At 34.2% G+C, this 18,797-nt stretch overlaps 1 protein-coding gene across 1 annotated transcript in view; it reads left to right on the top strand.

The window, feature by feature from the left end:
* Positions 1-7,670, top strand: part of CEP128 (centrosomal protein 128) — a 423,508-nt gene extending 415,838 nt beyond the window's left edge. The window contains exon 23 of the mRNA XM_049770323.1: positions 7,426-7,670. Within this exon, the coding sequence (XP_049626280.1) occupies positions 7,426-7,553 (128 nt within the window). The 3' untranslated portion in view covers positions 7,554-7,670. The remainder of the gene's footprint in view (positions 1-7,425) is intronic.
* Positions 7,671-18,797: the final 11,127 nt, after the last annotated feature.

Here is an 18,797-nt window from a genome sequence, read left to right as displayed (position 1 = left end):
TGTATTTGAGACATGGATTCTACTTCTTTGATTTACAGAAATCTTAATAATTTCTTATTTTAGATGGTTTCTGTTGTGAAGCCCACAATTTATTACAATGTTTCTTTAAAATTATTCAGTCAAAATAAAATTATCTTTTCAAAATATTTTAGTTATTTGTTGAGTGACACATTTGCTTCTTAATTCCTTTTTTTGTCCTAAACTCAGTTATGATAGGAGTGATATTTTTGTTCATCGCTGTTTCACAAAATCTTATATAATAATTGCCACAAAATAAATGATCAATTAATATAAGGTTAATATGTATGCTGTTTGTTTTTCTTCTATTCAAACATTATTCAAACAGATGTTATCTAGATAATAATCTACTATAGCTGTATCAAACACTTTAAGTTTGATAGCTTTGTTATTTTGTAAAAAGCTGGGTTGCTATGAAATAAAATCTCAAATATTTTAACATGTAAGGCAGTAGGTCAAAACCAAAAATTATACCTCTCACTTTTGCTGATTTATATACATGGATTTTTAAATATTTATAAGTTTCTTACAAATTATTTTGTTTTATTATATTATGATTCATATATTCCAAAAGTTAAGTATGTATGTTTTCTTTCCTATACTAACCATGGAATAGGTGATTTTACATATCTATATAAACCCTTTACTCTTTGCCCTGACTGCTTCCTTTCAGTATGGACCATGTCAGTGCCACAGAGCATCATAGAATATGATAACATAGCTTTAAAGTGTTTCCATTAAACAATGGAAAAATATTCCTATCTATTTGTGTCAGAACACAGAAAGGAGGAGTTATGACTAGTCATATCATAGTAACCCATACATTTAGGTGTTATTGTTTGATGTTTTATTAAGACATTTTAGAGTATAGAGATAATACTATAATTATAATATAAGCACAAAGTCTTCATTCTACTTTATGCTCCTTTGTGTTGCCATATTGTCTTTTCTGAGGATGAAGGCACTAGAGGGAAATGGTTAAAATATCATAAGGGGAAATATGAAGAATTTTGGAATTTTTAAAAAAATATTGTGTGAGGTATTGAAAGACAATTTAATTTCTAGTCAGTGGCATTTCTTTATCAGCTGTGGTTATTTCTGTAACATAATTTTCTCACAGACAACCACACATTTCTATTTAAATGCATTGGCTCAAAAGAAAATTAATGATCACATTAATTTGGAAGAGAAAATACTTATTATAATTCATATTATAAAATCTGACTGAAATATTTAGACTAAAAAGTAAACATCTTTTTTCACTTAATAAACTGTCACTTAATTTACTGTCATAGTCTTATGTCTTTCTCTTGTTATTAATAATTTTCTTTTATAATTTCCTCCTATGCTTCTACCATGGTTTCAAGGATAATTTATCAATTGTTTTTCGATACTGTTGAAATATCTATATATTTTTTCATAATGTTCTGTTTTAGAAGAGGATAAAGGTCACACACTGAATAGTTCTTCATATTTGTAACACATACAATTTCATCTTTATAGCTATTGTTTGATCATTTTTATTTGATCTTTAAAATTTTAAAGGAAAGTTGTAAAAACAACAAGAGGAATATCCTCCACACCCACCCCAGATAAAATGATCATATGAACATTTTTTAGAAGTTATTTTTGAATGGTCCAAGGGGTTATTCAAAAGTCTCAGATCTTGCCCTTGCCTCTGTGCTCAGAGGTCACTCTTGAAGATACTTAAGGAACCATAGGGCCGGGGAATGATCCCAGTTTGGCTGATGAAAAGTAAGTTCTTTACCTTCTACATTACCTCTATGTCACTTCTAAAAACTTTCTATTTGTGATCTCCTCTCACTTGAGCAATTTTTATGTGCAAAGGACAGAAGAATTTTAGAGGAAGATAAGTTTAGAAAATCAGGTGAAGAGGCACAGTAAGTGAGAATAAGGGAATAAAGGAAGGACTTATGATTTCCACTGGCTAAGAAAGACTAGGTAGAAATTGGTTATCCTTCTAGAGACATTGAACACTATCTTCCAAATATCCATGTTGCTATTGAAAAAGCTTGTGCTTTTATTCTAATTGAATGGTGAGGTGTCAGTCTTCCAAATAGTACTCAGGGCATCTGAAGGCCATTTCTAATGATACTTGGCCTGGATGCATGTGCAGGACAGTGAGAGACTTAGACTCATCAGCTACCCTGTCATCAGATCCACCGCAGTGCCACAGCAATGCCATATTTTGGACCTCTACTGTCAGCTGGATGTCCTAGCTCTTTGAACTCTCACTCCAGCCCTATGTACTATTATTTTGACTTTCTCCTTTAATGTAATTGCCAACATTGGTACCTTCTCCCTTTCACATCAGCCTTAGGAACTTTTTACACCTTCTGTATAATGTCAGTGAGTTTTGTGAAGATACACCCTGTGCTGGTCTTGCTTTTATTCACTTTTCTAGCTATTCACTAGGTGAACTCTTTTAATCTAGACACTGTTCTTCAAGTCCATTATATTGAAAGAAAGTAAATTTTCACCCAGAAGATTTTTAGGTAGGTTGCACAAAACCAAAAATTAAATAAACTACTCTTAGTTTAACATTTAGAAAGAAATGCACTACTAGAGGTAGGGAAGACTTACTTGAGCTTTAAAAATCATTAAGTGTTGTGTATGTAAATATTTTGGGGGATTACTATGTTGCTCACCCTAATCTGATTAGGTGATTGTGCCCTACCCTAGGGTGTGACCTGGCATTCTGCCCCCACCCTAGGGTAGGACCTGATTCTGCTTCCACCATTGGTTGGTATCTGATCCCACCATTGGGTGGGACCTGACTCTGGACTATAAGAGCAAGGGTCTGTGGAAGGCGAGAGGCTTTTGCTGGCTGGAACTGAATCGGAGTCTTTGGACTTCAGTTTTGTCCATCCGAATAAAGCAAATATTTCCACGAGCCTGATTGTCTGCGAGCTGTTTACCCGCCGTTTCACCTCAGAACCGTGGGCTAGACAGGGTGGCAGACACGTGCTCCGAGCTGGAAGAAAAGGGCCTCATTCTCCATCCCTCCATCAGTCAACCTCTTCAGGGGCTGTCCTGCTACAATTAAGGAGTGGCCAGAGCGGTGTTACAAACGATAAGACATCTGCCTTGTGCACGCTAGCTTAGGACGGACCACGGTTCGATTCCTCCAGCATCCCGTATCGTCCCCCAAGCCAAAAGTGATTTCTGAGTATAGAGCCAAGAGTAACCCCTGAGCATCACCGGGTGTGGCCCCAAAACCCAAAAACAAACAAACAAACAAAAAACCAAATTAAGGATAGTCCTAGAAAAGGAACAAACACATAAGACAGAAATAAAAACATGGGTCACTTAATAACTCTAGAAGAAAATATAACTAAGAAAAGGAACGATGCCACTTAGTTTGGTAAGACATATTTACAAAAATATTAATATAAACATCAGTGATATAGCTAGCTAGAAGTTCAAATGTAACTATGATAGAAGGATGGCATGAAAAAGATATGTGCATAATTTTAAAAATGATAAGTCAAAATAACAAATTATACTTTTTTTGCCTTACTAAATGTAAAATACAAGAAATAAAGCTAAAAGAGTGCATTGTAGTTGGCTCTGGAGAATGGAATTATGGGACTGAGAATGATGGGCAAGAGACGAAATGTCTTTCTCTGGTACTATTTGATATGTATGCAAACTTTGATTAAGAAGGATTCTTAAAAATATAAAGTGCCAGACTAAGAAAACCCAAACTTTTATGTCTCCCTACAAGTGTTTCATTTTCTTGTTAAATTCTGAATGAAACATGAAAACTAGGGTTTAGGGTTTAGAGCAGTTTAGACATGTATGAAGTTTTGAGTCGATAACTATATGCCTCCATAAGACACAAACCAGGCTCCTTCTTATTCAAGTTTGAATTCATACCAGGATGAGGCCCTTTTGTCTATGCTGTGGGCAGTAACACATTCATTCTGCTGACTTGGGTACCCTGTCAAACTGTGATCAAACTCAAGCATCGAATCACTGACCATGGAAAAAAACAAAGGAAATCGGAAAATACTGCATAATTTGTGGTCTCTGAAATGAACCCACATTAATGAAAGTTTGTTTTAAGTAGTAATTTATGTCAGCTTTGTGTAGTTCAGGTCAATTCAAGAAAAGGTAGATTCCTTCTGCCAGAAAGAAGGAAAGAAATGTATAAATTGAAAGTTTATATTACCATTGGAAATAAGAACACAGCAATCCATTATTTAGAGCCATGATTGCTACCAAATTTATTCTGGCTCGCTGGAAGTTATGGCCCTGAGTCAGGACACTCTCTTAGAAGGTTTGGATTCCATTACCTTAAACCTGTAGACAGTAGAGGCTTAGTAAGAGAGACTCATAATGCCCGCTTTTGAAACTCTTGTTTTGACTTTATAAGTATTGAGTGACTACTAGTCTCATGTATAGCCCCTTTTATGCTAAAGAACACAAGTCCATGACAGGACTTTGGCTACTGGAGTTGGGACTGGACAGGATTTGTGTGAGCTCTCTAGTAATCTAATGACATTTTCAAATTTCAGTGCCCCTGAGATTACAATACTTCATATTTGTACAGTTAATTGTCTCAACTAAATTCAAATAAAAATGTAGATTGAAAATTTTCTGCAGTTATAAAAGGTTTATGAAGGTGGGTGTACGGTAGGTAGGTAGGTAGGAAGGTAGGTAGGTGGTAGATGAGCTCCAAAAGAAAAAGCTATTTTTTCCATGAGAAAGTGTGAGCTAGGAGTTGTTATAGGAGTTGGAAGAGAATCTTATTATATTAATTTAACTTGATAGTCTTAGGAAAGCAAATCAGTAACAGTTGCTAAAAAGAACTTTATTTCATTTCCTTACTTTTGTTTACATTGCTATTTAAAGGGGGAAGTAGTTTCAATGTTTTGAGATGATGCTTTAATGGGAGTTTAAGTTTCTTGAATATAAAATAATTTATTCACAGAAAGAATAGTCCAGTCTTTTAACATCAGGATTCTACTTCAGGAACTATCCAACTAACTAAATATTACTTTACATATAGTCCTGTCTCAGACATATAGAATAAAATGCTAAGGATTCGTGGCAATAAAAATATTGGGAAATATTGATAAGATTATGAAAATAAATTCACCATTAAATGTTATATTTTAGCGCAAAAATGCAGCCTCTCTGTCTCTATTTTATAGATTCATTACTTTTTTTTATTGTGGTTGTTTGTGTGGAAAAGTCTGTGTGTGAGAGAGACAGAGATAAACAGATCCACATAATAGAGATAGTTTCTTCCATAAGCAATTAGATGTCAGAGATTTTTAAATTCATGATTCTCATTTTTATGATTTGACAAAGTGCCCTCCAGATACTTTCTAGCAAGCAGCTAGAAAACCCCCAATTGCCAATCTAAAAAAAAATCCCTTAGCTATCTTCATTTATTCAAGCTATATTTACTAATTCCTAAGCACAAGATTCTGAAAGATGCTGTAGTAAATAAGACAGAAAAGGTCCCCTTGTCCCTAAAAGAAAACACGTAACAAATAAGTAAATGAACAATGTTTGAATGGTGATTCGCTCTGTAAAGGTGCAATGACAGAAGATACTGGTCACAGCACTGCTACTATAGAGGCGATCAGAGTAGATGGCTCTTTGAAGAGGATGCAGTTAAGCTGAAGTTTGTGACAAAAAAAATCAATTGAGTTTAAATTGATGGGAAGGGAACTAGAGAGATAGAATAGCAGACAGAGTGCTTGCTTTGCAAGCAGCCAACCAATGCAGGTTCAATGCCAGGCATCCCATTTGGTCCTCTAAAGCCCACCAGGAGTGATATCTGAGCACAGAGCTAAGAATTAGTCCTGAGAGCTGCCAAGTGTGGCCACTCCAAAAAAATTAGAGGGAAAAGTTCCCACATTATTAATCATCAAGGAAATGATTTGAAAATTCTGGGTTATAGCATAGAGAAGGGAGCAAATTAAAACAGGAAGAGAGAAAATGTTCACCTAGATTGGGGTGATGGTAGGGAAGATGTTGCGAGGCCAGAATCACTAGAGTGAGTTTGAAGAATAGAATCTTCAGAACTGAAGCTTAATTTGTCTGGGTGGAGGAGGCTGGACCAAAAAGAAACAAAAACACTGAGGTTAAGAAGCTAGGTAGTTGGGTACAGAGGATCCCAACTGATACTTGCATGCTCTCTGCATCTCTCTGTCTCTGACTTTCTTTCTGGCTCTTTACTTTTATTTCTCCCTCTTCCTCACAAGCGCTCTCACACACTCTTGGGCATCAGCATTCTCCCGTTAGCTGCATAATCATGGGAGTCAGCTACCAATCGTATTCTAGGCTATTTCACTTTCTGGATTCAATATAAAATGTGTGTGATAGGTAACACTTTTTAAAAAATAGACTTTATGCGAGATGATTTTTCCCAATTATGGATTAATAAAAGGAAGTGTTCTAAGAACATTTAAGGTGGATGAGGCTTGATGATGAGAGGTAGCTCCTTTGTGGGGCTAGGATGCATTTTTGGCATGGAAGATGGGTCCCCCATGTTCAACTAGAGTAATTTTAGAGTGTAGAACTGGGCTGGGGTAACCATTAGACATCACTGGGTATGACCAAAAGACAAACAATGTAGGCTAGGCTAATCTGTGATGTTTGGTAGATTAGATGCAGAAAATATTCTAAAATTATAGTATCTTTTTAAAGATACATTAATGCTTTAAGCACAGTGATTACAAAAATGTTCATAATTTAGTTTCAGTCATAGAAACTCAATAAATTAGTTTAAAAAAGAAATTAGGCAGGAAAATGTACATAGATATAGTTGGCTATAGACATTCAGTTCAGAACAGATTAGAGATTTTCAACAAAGAGTAAACTTGGATTCCAGATCTTGTTTTAGCTTCCTTTTGTGTATCAAAGGAAATTGTGTTAAAAAAATAGAGATTTCTCCAGCTACTTTTTTCTGTTGACTTTATGTAATTATGTACTATTTATATGAATAATTTTATATAACATATTCAATAAATTTATATGAATTTATTTATTAAATATAGGAATCGTTATTATTTTATTATCATCATTATATAATTTTTATTTTGACCCACACCCAGCGATGCACTCAGGAATTTCTCCTGGTGGTGCATGGGACCATAGAAGATGCCGGGGCTTGATCAGCCACAAGCAAGACAAATACCCTACTGGCTGTACTATTACTTTGGCCTCAGAAAACATAATTTTATTCCTAATTAATTTAGTCCATGTAATTCTTTCATATTAGTTTATTACACATTGTATTAATCAAATATAATTTATATTACATTATATAAAGTTGATAGAAACTTAACAAAAACAATAATCATTTAAGTCTTATCAGTCTGGAAACTATATTAATCTATATTTATTTATTTTCTCTTATCATGCCAGCATTTACTCAAAGAACTGTTTATCCTGATTCATCCTCACTCAAGGAAGATGCTATAAATTTACCAATGGATGGAGCAAGTTCACAGTCCAAAAAAGAAGACAGTCAGAATGAAAGAAGAAAATTGTGATTTGTGGCCTTACCTGATTATTTTGCAAATATGAACAGATCTACCTTGCTATGATTTCATCCTAATTCTGCGTATCTGCAGCTTTTAATCATAAGCAGCTACAAGCAAACTCACAAAGAGAACAGAAAACAGTACAATTGGTCTTTGTGAATGGTACAACTGAAACCAAACCAAATAACATCAGCTTCAGAATGATAAGCAACTAATTTATTGACAACCTATTCTTACAGGGTGGTGATATTTTTTTACTTTGCATTTTTCCCTTTTCAGGTCACATGTTTACAACCAAACTTAGGATTTCTAATCAAAATTGTTCTAAAATTACTGGATAATAAAGGAGGAGAATTTTGTTCCCTTGAAGCAGAAGTTACCAGAATTTTAGAGTCAGGGAACATTTATATAAACTGACTTTCTCCCTAATAAATTATCATGTGTTGTAACATGTCATGGAGATATGAAAATATTATACAAGACAGTCCATTTTATAAATGCTTTGGATTGTTATCATCCGTCATCTCAGCAGTCTATTACTATAGACTATCTTAAAATTATTTCCATCATCCATTTTAATAGCATAAAGAATTTTTCAAATGAAACGCAAAGCACTATAAAGCTTATAGCACAATTTATTTATTTGTTGGTTTTGTTTTTGTTTTTTTGTGGCCAAATATCTCATTGTGATTATTTCAGTCATATCTTGGATTGCCTTTGGTTTATTTTGACCAAAATCACAGTACTAAACTCCACTGTCCGTAAGATTTACTCTGCAAGAATTCTCATATAATGTGTTATTTATTTTCAGTACCACTCTTTTTCTCACCGTCAAAGTGTTTTTAAGAACTAATTTTCTTTAAGGCTGATCAACTTGTGAAAAAAATATCTGAACTAAATGCTATATGATATAAGCATCCAGGAATTGAATCTCACAACTAATATTAAAAAGACTTTGGACAGAGACGAAGACAATAAAGCAATAATGTGTTTTACATTTTGTGTTTGTTGACATACTTGTCAGATCGCTCATATTTTATAAAAAATGCTCCTTTTTATCACTAACTTCTCTTTTGTTATTCCCATATTTTATTGTACAGATGAAAGGATATTATTCTTCCATTAACTTAAAGGAAATGGTTACCAAAGAAGTCCAAGGTGTTTTAGCTTTTAGGTATTACTTAATCCAATCTATATAACCCCTAAGAGGCATGTTTTTTATCATTTATTTATTCCAAGAAATAGTTTTGAGTTACTACCATAGACTATTCTTTGTGCTATGGGGAAAATGCCCCAACCCAAGTGCCCATTGCCATTTCTAGGTTTATTTTGGTGCTGCAATGTATGATCATTAAACTACATACAACTGTGCATCACTGTGGTACCTTCTGGCATCAATTTGTCATTTTGTAAGAAGTAGGAACTTATATATAAAGGTGCAGATCTGTTTGGACTATATGATGTAGTTCTGTATTAGTCAATATAAATCAAGGTTTATTTTGCTGTTTAACATTAGGGGTTGAAACTGTTGAACCACAGTGAAAATAAGCTTTATGAACTTTTATTGGGACTCACTCTTTTTGGGCCACACATAATCCTTTTAACTCTATAGTAATATTTGGAGAATTGAGAAATTATATCAGTATTTTTATTTATGTTTTATTTTCAGAATATTTTTATCTTCTTCATGTAAATGAATAAGTGAGGTGATATAAGGAAGAAAACTGACAGGTTATATTTAAATCTTATAGTTAGGTTAAATAACTTCCTCTTAATGTATTAGTAGAGTTTCAAGCAGTACATTCTACTTAATAAAAATGATTTCGGGCAAATATTTGGCCTATTAAAAGAAAGAAAAGAATTATGCCTGGCTAGCTGAACCTGAAATTTTAAGATAATTCAATATTATTATTTACTTTCAATGTCCTTTATAATATATTGGCTGTTAGAAAAATAAGTCATGAAATTTGCTCATCCACGAATGATATGGAAAGTATATCGAGTGAAATAAGTCAATGAGAGAGGAACATACATAGGATGAAGACATTCATTTGTGGGATATGAAAGAAATACAGAAGGTGCTAATAATATTCAAAAAAATAGAAATGAGTTTTTGAGGACTTGTACATGGTAGAAAGTTTGTCACAAGGAGTGCAGTTAGGACAGGGAAGGGACTGCTATGACAATGATCATTAGAAATGATCACTCAGGCCATGAACTGGGTGCTCAAAGAAAGTAAAGTGATGTAAAATCTACTTCTTCAGTACCAGTGTTGAAAACCAGAGTGCCTAAAAGGAAAAGAGAGAGAAGATTAAAAAGAGGTGGGAGTGGAGGGAGAGAAAAAGGAGGTAAGAAAGAGGAGAAAGAAGCAGATAGGCAGGCAGGGGTTACAGAAGGGAAGGGAAAATGGGGACAATGGTGGTGGGAAATGTACACTGGAATGGATGAAGGAATGGGAGTTGGAACATTGTGTGATTGCAAATCATAAACAACTTTGTAACTACGTATCTAAAGATGATCTAATTAAATTTTAAGCACATTGGCTGATAATTTTACAACAAATTGTAAAGCGGATCTATGAAGAAACATAATCTGAAAGAAAAGAATAAATCTCTTATATCCTATTATTAAAGGTCTTGTGCTACTGTTTGACTGACATGAGTGACCTAAAATATGAATCATGCAAGAACTTCACAAACAATGTCAGGTTTGTGTGTTTGTGAGAGAAAGCAACAATTTAGTCAAAATTTCTTGTTTTTTTTTTTTTTTTTTTTGTGGAATTACATGAATGGATAGAATTACATCCAAGGACCTATTTCCTCTGAGGATTGTTTTATCTCTTATAGTTATCATATGTTTGAGATGGGAATCTGAACTAATGCTAAGAAAGCACTCATACTTGATTTATATAGTCCAAAGCCAGCAACTGTTCATTCTTTACTCATTCCTTTGGCTGGATAACTTGTGACATCAATCCCATCTGAGTTGTGGCTGGTCAGCCATATTGCTCGTAGCAAAGCGATATTGGAAAGGATAAACTTTTTCTTGCAGTGAAACTCGTCCAAGGTTTAATTTGAAGTCTGACCTTTTTGATTTAATAATTTTGATTCTTCTGGCCATCTTTATCCCTAAACACACTAAACTTCCATTAAAGTTACTGAAGGCCACAGAGGGGAGAAACACAGCTGGGAGAAATCTGGCTTGATGTTTTTCCCACTGGCTAAGGTCATTATTATTTCTTTGACTAGTGTCTGATTTGAAAGTTAGAAACCAGTTGGTTATATAACGTCTAATGCATCCAGTTTTCCATAACCACGAACTTCCTCTTATTTTTATAGTTACTATATTTTAATTATAAAGAAATAAAAAGCTATAGCTTAACCAAGTTTACACATAAGATATTTTATTTAAAGTTTATATGGATGAAAAGTTCATATTTAGCTAAGAAAACAATTAGATCCTATTTTTCTTCAATTTCCTCCTCTCAACTGTATTTAGTGAATTTTTCATTTTGAAGCTACATTCAATAAAATGCAAAATACATTTAAAATCAGTATTCATTACATTTTCTCTAGTCTGTCTTGAATATTGTAATTAAGTAGCAAATTATGTTTTAAATGGAAACATATTCTTATGTATATATAATTGGCATATTTACTTAGCAAGTCCTTTTTAAAGAATGTACATATCTCAAATTGTTTTACTCAAGATTAATGCTGTGTGACCCCAACTAAAGGATAGCCAAGAATGTGAATAATCATTGAAAATGCTCCTTCCCAACATTCTTATGTGCCCTCCTCAAACTGTCCTAAGTATTTTCTCTCAATTTAAAACAAAACAGAAATTTTGTGATTTTCGTGGCCTTCAAATAAGGAAACTGTCCTCACGAAAGCATCTGGTTTTCTTGGACCAAAACTAAACCATGAACCTTAAGCTGGAAAGTAAATCTGGGAAAGTTTGTATATAAAGGCTTTTCATGCCCCAAAGTCTGATATAAAAATAGTTCCATCTTTCAACTTTTAAATTCTCTGATGTTTAGCAATAAAAACATATCAGTTTATCCCTATTTGAAAAATGAAATTTAAACCATGAAAGATTTCATTGAGTTTCATCTCTGCACAAAATACGACACATCTAATTTAAGACTTGGGAGAAATACTCCCTTCTAGATGCTGAAATTTAGAGTCCAACCTTCCATACTAATCTCAGAGAAGTGCCCTTTGTTTTTGATTAGTAAGAAAGTAGACCAGTTTACTCATCTGTCTCTCCTGAAATCAACCTGACCTTCTGATTCTTACCTAATCTGCCCTCATATTAGCCTTTTCTACTCAATCTCTACATCTTACCATAATTAATAGCCAACCAAAAGCATCCAGTTCCCTACAAGGTCAGTCTCTAACCCACAAAAAAAAGGGGGGTAGATTAAGTTGAATCCATTACACCTACCTGTATTGTTTTCAGTACTAAAAACAAGAACAAAAGAAACCCAGACAAATATCTAAGTAACTATAATTATGGCTAAAATCACGAGGCTACTTTTTTGTTTAAGATGGTATATTCTACCATAATATTTCTTGACTCAAGTGATATGAAATGAGGTGGAAGGTGTGAATGGAAATTTGCAACCATGCTCTGTATAGAAATGTACTGTATTTTCAAACAGGAAGATTGAAACAATATCCAAACATGAACTCCACCTTTCAAATGTAAGCCTTTGTGCAAATAGGTAATAACTTTTTAAAAGCTACTAACGCATATCACTAGTAATTCTAGTTCCAGCTTACGATGTTTTAAGGAGTTGAATTTGCACAGTTGCTATTCCCTAGAATGATTGCTCTTTTCCTCAAACTGGCAGATGCCGTACAGTGATACCCAAATATCTTCTATGATCTATCATGTATCATCACAACTTGACACCCTCTCATTTTTCATCCTTTAGTAAAACACTTTGACTGGCATTTAAATAAAAACAAAAGTTTAAAAAATTACCCTCAAAGATTGGAGCTCTGTGTCATCTTCTCTGTGTTTTTCACTGGAAATAAAAGATCAGAATTCTTAATGAAAGCAATAATTTTAAAACAAAATTAGTGGATATTAAACTACCTACAATTTAGATGTTATAATTTGAAAGTAAGAAAATACCTCATTCTCATGGAAAGCAGGATAAAATTATATGCTCATTATAGCCACTAATTGAAAGTCTCCTTTAAATACTAACTTAATATTTTCTTAAAATTATACTTATTTTTTATAAAGGACAAGTTTAATTTTTATAGCTTCAAGCTTTTCTTTAAATTACAGCTTTTTTTATTAGAACAATTTCACTTGAAAGTCAGGTGTATTTTTGAGTCATTTGGAGCTACCTAGAGATCTATGACTTTTAACATACCAAAATTCTTGGTCAACAAAACTTGTGTTTTAAAATAGCACATCTCTATAATAAAATTATAAAGTGGAAATGAGAAAGTCCTATATTCTTTATTATCCTAAACCTACTTTCATTATTCACATGGTTTTAATACAATATATATATGTGTGTATATATATGTATATATATATATATATCAGTCCTGTTTAGTCTATGTATTTAAAAATGTCATGAGTAATTTTATAGGAACTGGATTGAATTAGTATAGTTTTGGTAGAGTTCTCATTTTGGCAATATTAATTCCTCCAGTCCATGAGTAGTGGACATGCTTCCATTTACTTGTGTCTTAATTCTTTTAATAGTGAGTCATAGTTTCTTTATGATTCTTCCACATCTTTTGTTAACTCATTTCACTGGTACAATTTTTGAGATACAATTGATAATCAAATTTTTAAAAATTGGTCTCTCAGCACTATTCACAATAGCCAGGCTCTGGAAACAACCAAGATACCCTTCACCAGACGAATGGCTAAAGAAACTGTGGTACATATACACAATGGAATATTATGCAGCTGTCAGGAGAGATGAAGTCATAAAATTTTCCTATACATGGATGTACGTGGAATCTATCATGCTGAGTGAAATAAGTCAGAGTGAGAGAGAGATGCAGAATAGTCTCATTCATCTATGGGTTTTAAGAAAAATAAAAGTCATTTTTGCAACAATCCTCAGAGACAATGAGAGGAGGGCTGGAACTTCCAGCTCATTTCATGAAGCTCACCACAAAGAGTGGTGAGTGCAGGTATAGAAATAACTACACAGAGAACTACCATAATCATGTGAATGAATGAGGGAACTAGAAAGCCTATCTGGAGTACAGGTGGGGGTGGGGTGGTATGGAGGGAGATTTGGAACATTGGTGGTGGGACTGTTGCACTGGTGAAGGGGGTGTTCTTTACATGACTGAAACCTAATCACAATCATATTTGTAATCAAGATGTTTAAATAAAGAAAAAAAGAGCCATCAAATATATACATATCTGCAATTTTAGATAAGAACAGACAGAAAAGACAAGAGTTATACATTAAAATGACTTTTAGATGCAAATAAAAAAATTTAAATATAATTAACCTGGAAAAACATATGCAACTAAGATAATTTATTGTTCTCCTACATATAAAGCTCTTACAAACAAATCTGAGAAAAGTTAATAATATAATAAAAAAGATTAAAATTCTGAGGCCAGAGAGATAGCACAGTGGTAGGGCATTTGCCTTGCATGTGGCTGACTCGGGACAGACCCGGTTCAATTCCTGGCATCCCATGTGGTCCCCCAATCTTGCCAGGGGCAATTTCTGAGCACAGAGCCAGGAAGAACCCCTGAGCATCATCAGGTGTGGCCCCCCAAACCAATCAACTAATAAATAAATAAATAAATAACTGCTAAAAATGAGTCTTTCATTACCTATATTGCATATAGGATTGCTATGGATTTGTGCATCTTTACTTTGTAGTCTGACATTTTGCCATGCATATTTACTGTTTCTAGGAGTTTTAAAGTAAATAACACTATATTTTCAAACTATAGTGTGATCATTTCATCTGCACATAGTGATAGTTTGACTTCTCTTACAATTTTGACACCATTAATTAGTCTTCTTGCCAGATTGATATGGCTAATGATATCCAGTGCGATATGAAAAATTGTGTGTAATATGAGTGAGCGTCTTGTCTTGTGCCTGATCATAGAGGGAAGGATTTCGAACCCCATTTCATTGACAGGTATTTTTAAAATCATGAATGGGTACCGAGTGCTTTATTCACACTAAAGATAGGGATCATATTTTTTCTTTTCTTATATTCATGACCATAGTAAACAAGATAATATGATACCAGAATAAAGACAGACTTTCAGAGCAATGGCAGCCCAGACAGCACAAAATCTTAAGCTATACAGAGAGCTAATCTTTGACTATAGAGTTGAGTGTGACATGGAGCAAGAAAAGCTTCTTCAACAAATGACGTTGGGGAAATTGGTCCGTCATAAAAGCAAACAAACCAACCTCAGGATACTTTCTCACACCAGGCACAAAAGACAATTTAAAATATATTAAAGACCACAATATAGAAATATCAATCCATACCTTTTATTGAGGAAAACATAAGCAGAATCCTCCATGACTTTAAATCTAGAGATATCGCTAATGATTCACTCTCATTGACAAAGAAAACAAAAGCAAAGATCAGCAGATGGGACTATATCAAATTGAGAGTTTTCTTCACTGCAAAATAAATAATGGCCAGAAAAAAAGACACCCAGAGACTGGAAGGAAATACTTTCCTACCACCCACCTGAGGTTGATTTCCTCAGAAAATTTCCTGAGGAAAGGGTTAATTTCCAAGATAAGTAGTGACAAAACTTAGCTACAACAAAATAAGTAATCATATTAAAAAGTGAGAAGAGATGAACAGAAATTTTCTCAAAGAAGACATGATCAAGAGGAATATGAAAAAATGCCCTCCATCACTGATCATCCAGGAAATGTGAATAAATATGATAATGAGACATCTCACACTAGTGACACTGACACAAACAACAAGATATGAAAACAACCAGAGTTGGTGTGAATGTGGATATAAAAGAACCCTCACCTACTCTAATGAAAATGTTCATCTTTTTTGGAAGATGGGATTGAAATGTCTCAAAAAACCCTAAGAATTAAGCTTTCATATGCTCCAGCAGTCTCATTTCTGAGCCTCTACCCTAGGCGCATTTCTGACTCTAGCTAAGTCAAACAGAAAGAGAGGGACATACAGAATGAAGCTTCTCATCTATGGGATATACTGAACAACAAGTGGTTCAAAGCAAAATAACTTCTCTACAGAATAGACCTTACCATGGCAGCAAGATGTGAGCAGTGGGAATGGGGGTATTAAGGCAGGATTTTGGGATGAAAGGAACAGGTACTTGAGACAATACTAGAGAAAACAGATATTATGGGAGTCCCTAGTATTGGAATGTTGTATTCATAAAATCCTACCATTGTCTATTGTAAAATTATAAATCATGAAAACTAATTTTTAAGCCACACCCAGCAGTACTCAAAGCTTATGTCTGACTCTGCACTCAAGAATCACTCCTGGTGGGTTTGGGAGAACATATGGAATGCCAGGGATCAAACCCAGGTTAGTCACATGTAAATCAAACACTATATACACTGTGCAATTACTCTAGTGCCTATATTTTAACAATATAATATAGTATACATCTCTTTGTTAAGATACTGTATTTCAAATAGAAATATTTTCTCCCAATTAATAGCTCTCACTCACTCATTTCTCTGGGATCCAAAGTCATTTTCTCTAGGACTTTTGTATATTATTTTATTTTCAGTATTTGGGCAAGGCTTGTCCTGAACATGTATTTCAGGATATCATAATATCAGTATATCATAATAATCACAAAGAGAGTTTGCAAAATTAATGCATAACACATTATTTTCTCATGATGGGGACTGATTTTTAAACAAGTATGAATGGCCTTTTGGTAAAACAAGATTCTTAACTATTTGTATCTTTTTCTTTATCTTAAAATCAAGAGAGACATTCCCAAGAAGTGTTTCATATTACTTATACTATTTAAAATCTAAATTTCTAATATACTCCCTTTAAACAAATTTTCAGCTCTTGAAGCCAGCTAGTAAGAGATTATAGTTGAATATTTTGTATTCAGTGTTATCCCTAGGGTCGTGGTAATGCTAGTTTAGATTTGTTTGTCCATTGTTGCTGAACACTTAGCAGGATAAGGTAATGAAGGATGGCAAGAGTTCTGTAAAATGATATGAACATGGAGGAAGCTGAATCATCTTCCACAGCACACATTTTAAACTGTTTACTAGAAGAAGAAGAAGAAGAAGAAGAAGAAGAAGAAGAAGAAGAAGAAGAAGAAGAAGAAGAAGAAGAAGAAGAAGAAGAAGAAGAAGAAGAAGAAGAAAAGAAGAAGACAAAGAAGACAAATAAAAGAAGAAAAAAGAAGGAAGAAGAAGAAGAAGGAAGAGAAGAAGAAGAAGAAGAAGAAGAAGAAAAGAAGAAGAAAAAGAAGACAAATAAAAGAAGTAAAAAGAAGGAAGAAGAAGAAGGAAGAGAAGAAGAAGAAGAAGGAAGAGAAGAAGAAGAAGGAAGAGAGAAGAAGAAGAAGAAGGAAGAGAAGAAGAAGAAGAAGGAAGAGAAGAAGAAGAAGGAAGAGAGAAGAAGAAGAAGAAGAAGGAAGAGCAGAAGAAGAAGAAGAAGAAGAAGAAGAAGAAGAAAAGAAGAAGAAGAAGAAGAAGAAGAAGAAGAAGAAGAAGAAGAAGAAGAAGAAGAAGAAGAAGAAGAAGAAGAAGAAGAAGAAGAAGAAGAAACAACAACAGATGTGGTAGCACTCCATCCTTTATCTGATGTGGGGTACTGGGGAGCAAAATTGTGAGAATTACTTTGGAACCAGGTATGCACTGTAAAGTGTTATTTCTAATGAAAATCACTCTAGTCCTGAATATTCTTTACAGTCTGTGTGCTGGCAGTTTGGATCAGGAGTTAAAGTGGCCTCTTTTCATATATTTTTCAGAATGGATCCCTTGTGTGTGTGTTTGTCATTTTGAATTTCTGCTTTATTAATGGTATTGATAGGCCCACTGGGTGTGAAGTTACAAGCTGGATTCAAGACTCAGCATTTCGAAAACTTCCCACCATATCCAAGCTGTCACTGATCAGAAGTCAGGTAATCATAGCCATCAGGTCATTTAACATGACAGCTTTAGGGAGATACAGTTAAAAGAAGTTTGGAGAAGCCTAGAGATGTCGGCCTCTTTTTTTTTTCCTGAACCAAATAAAATAGATGCATCAGTTCTAATGAGGCACTTCCTGCCCAGAGTCACTGGCAGAGCAGCCTCCTCCCAACAGCTGCAAGCTTGAGAGACCTCATGCTGCTGGCCAAGGTTCATTCTGTGCTTTGACTAAGACCACAGCCAATAAAGCCAGTGTGTACTGTGGAAAGAGTTTCCCATTTTTTCCATTGGAGAAATCTTTTGTGGGATTAGTTGGACTGTTCCAAATTAACAGTAGTGGTCATTGCTCATTTTTAAATTTTAACAGCACATCAACCTTCTGATTAAATTCCATTGAGGACAAATCATATTTTCTGTGAGTAAGAGATATATCCTCTCAGGCAATATTCCTTAAAGTTTCAGCATTCAAATACTGGACCCCAACCAGAGGCACACACCTGGTCCTTGTATATTTGGTATAGCACCACAAATGCTCTCTGTCCAGGCTGAACTAGAGATGCAGACACTTTGGGGCAGAGGCAACAGCATGTAGAAATGAGTTCTTCAGTTGATTCTGATGAAAGCTATGCTCATATTCTAGAGCTATGACTCTAGATTCTGGAAAAGATTCATTTTATTTCACCCTGCCCTGAGTTTTAATCTGCATTCTCTCCCTGCCCCATTTTCCATCTTAGGTTATATTCAAGAATACCCTTTGGGGGCTGGAGCAATTGTCCAGCAGGTAGGATGCTTGCCTTTCGCAAGACCAGATTTGATACCCTGCACCATTGGCCATGAGTGATCTTTGACACAGAAACAGGAGCAATCCCAGAGCTCCAAAATAAACAAGATTCATTATCATGAATAGCATGAAAGCCATACTTATCAGATAATATCTTCATCACCAATTATTGACATAACTTGACTAATTTAGTAATAAAATGTGTTGATTGTTTCAGAATGAATATCAGTGAAATACCTGAGTTAAATCATGTGCAGTATGTACTATCACACTTACGCATGCTTAACTACAGAATTGATGTTTGAATATATGTTATCTGTCATAGTTGTGGTTTTGTTTT

This window comes from Suncus etruscus, chromosome 3, assembly GCF_024139225.1.
Source record: "Suncus etruscus isolate mSunEtr1 chromosome 3, mSunEtr1.pri.cur, whole genome shotgun sequence".
NCBI lineage: Eukaryota > Metazoa > Chordata > Mammalia > Eulipotyphla > Soricidae > Suncus > Suncus etruscus.
This window is presented reverse-complemented; position numbering and strand designations above follow the sequence as displayed.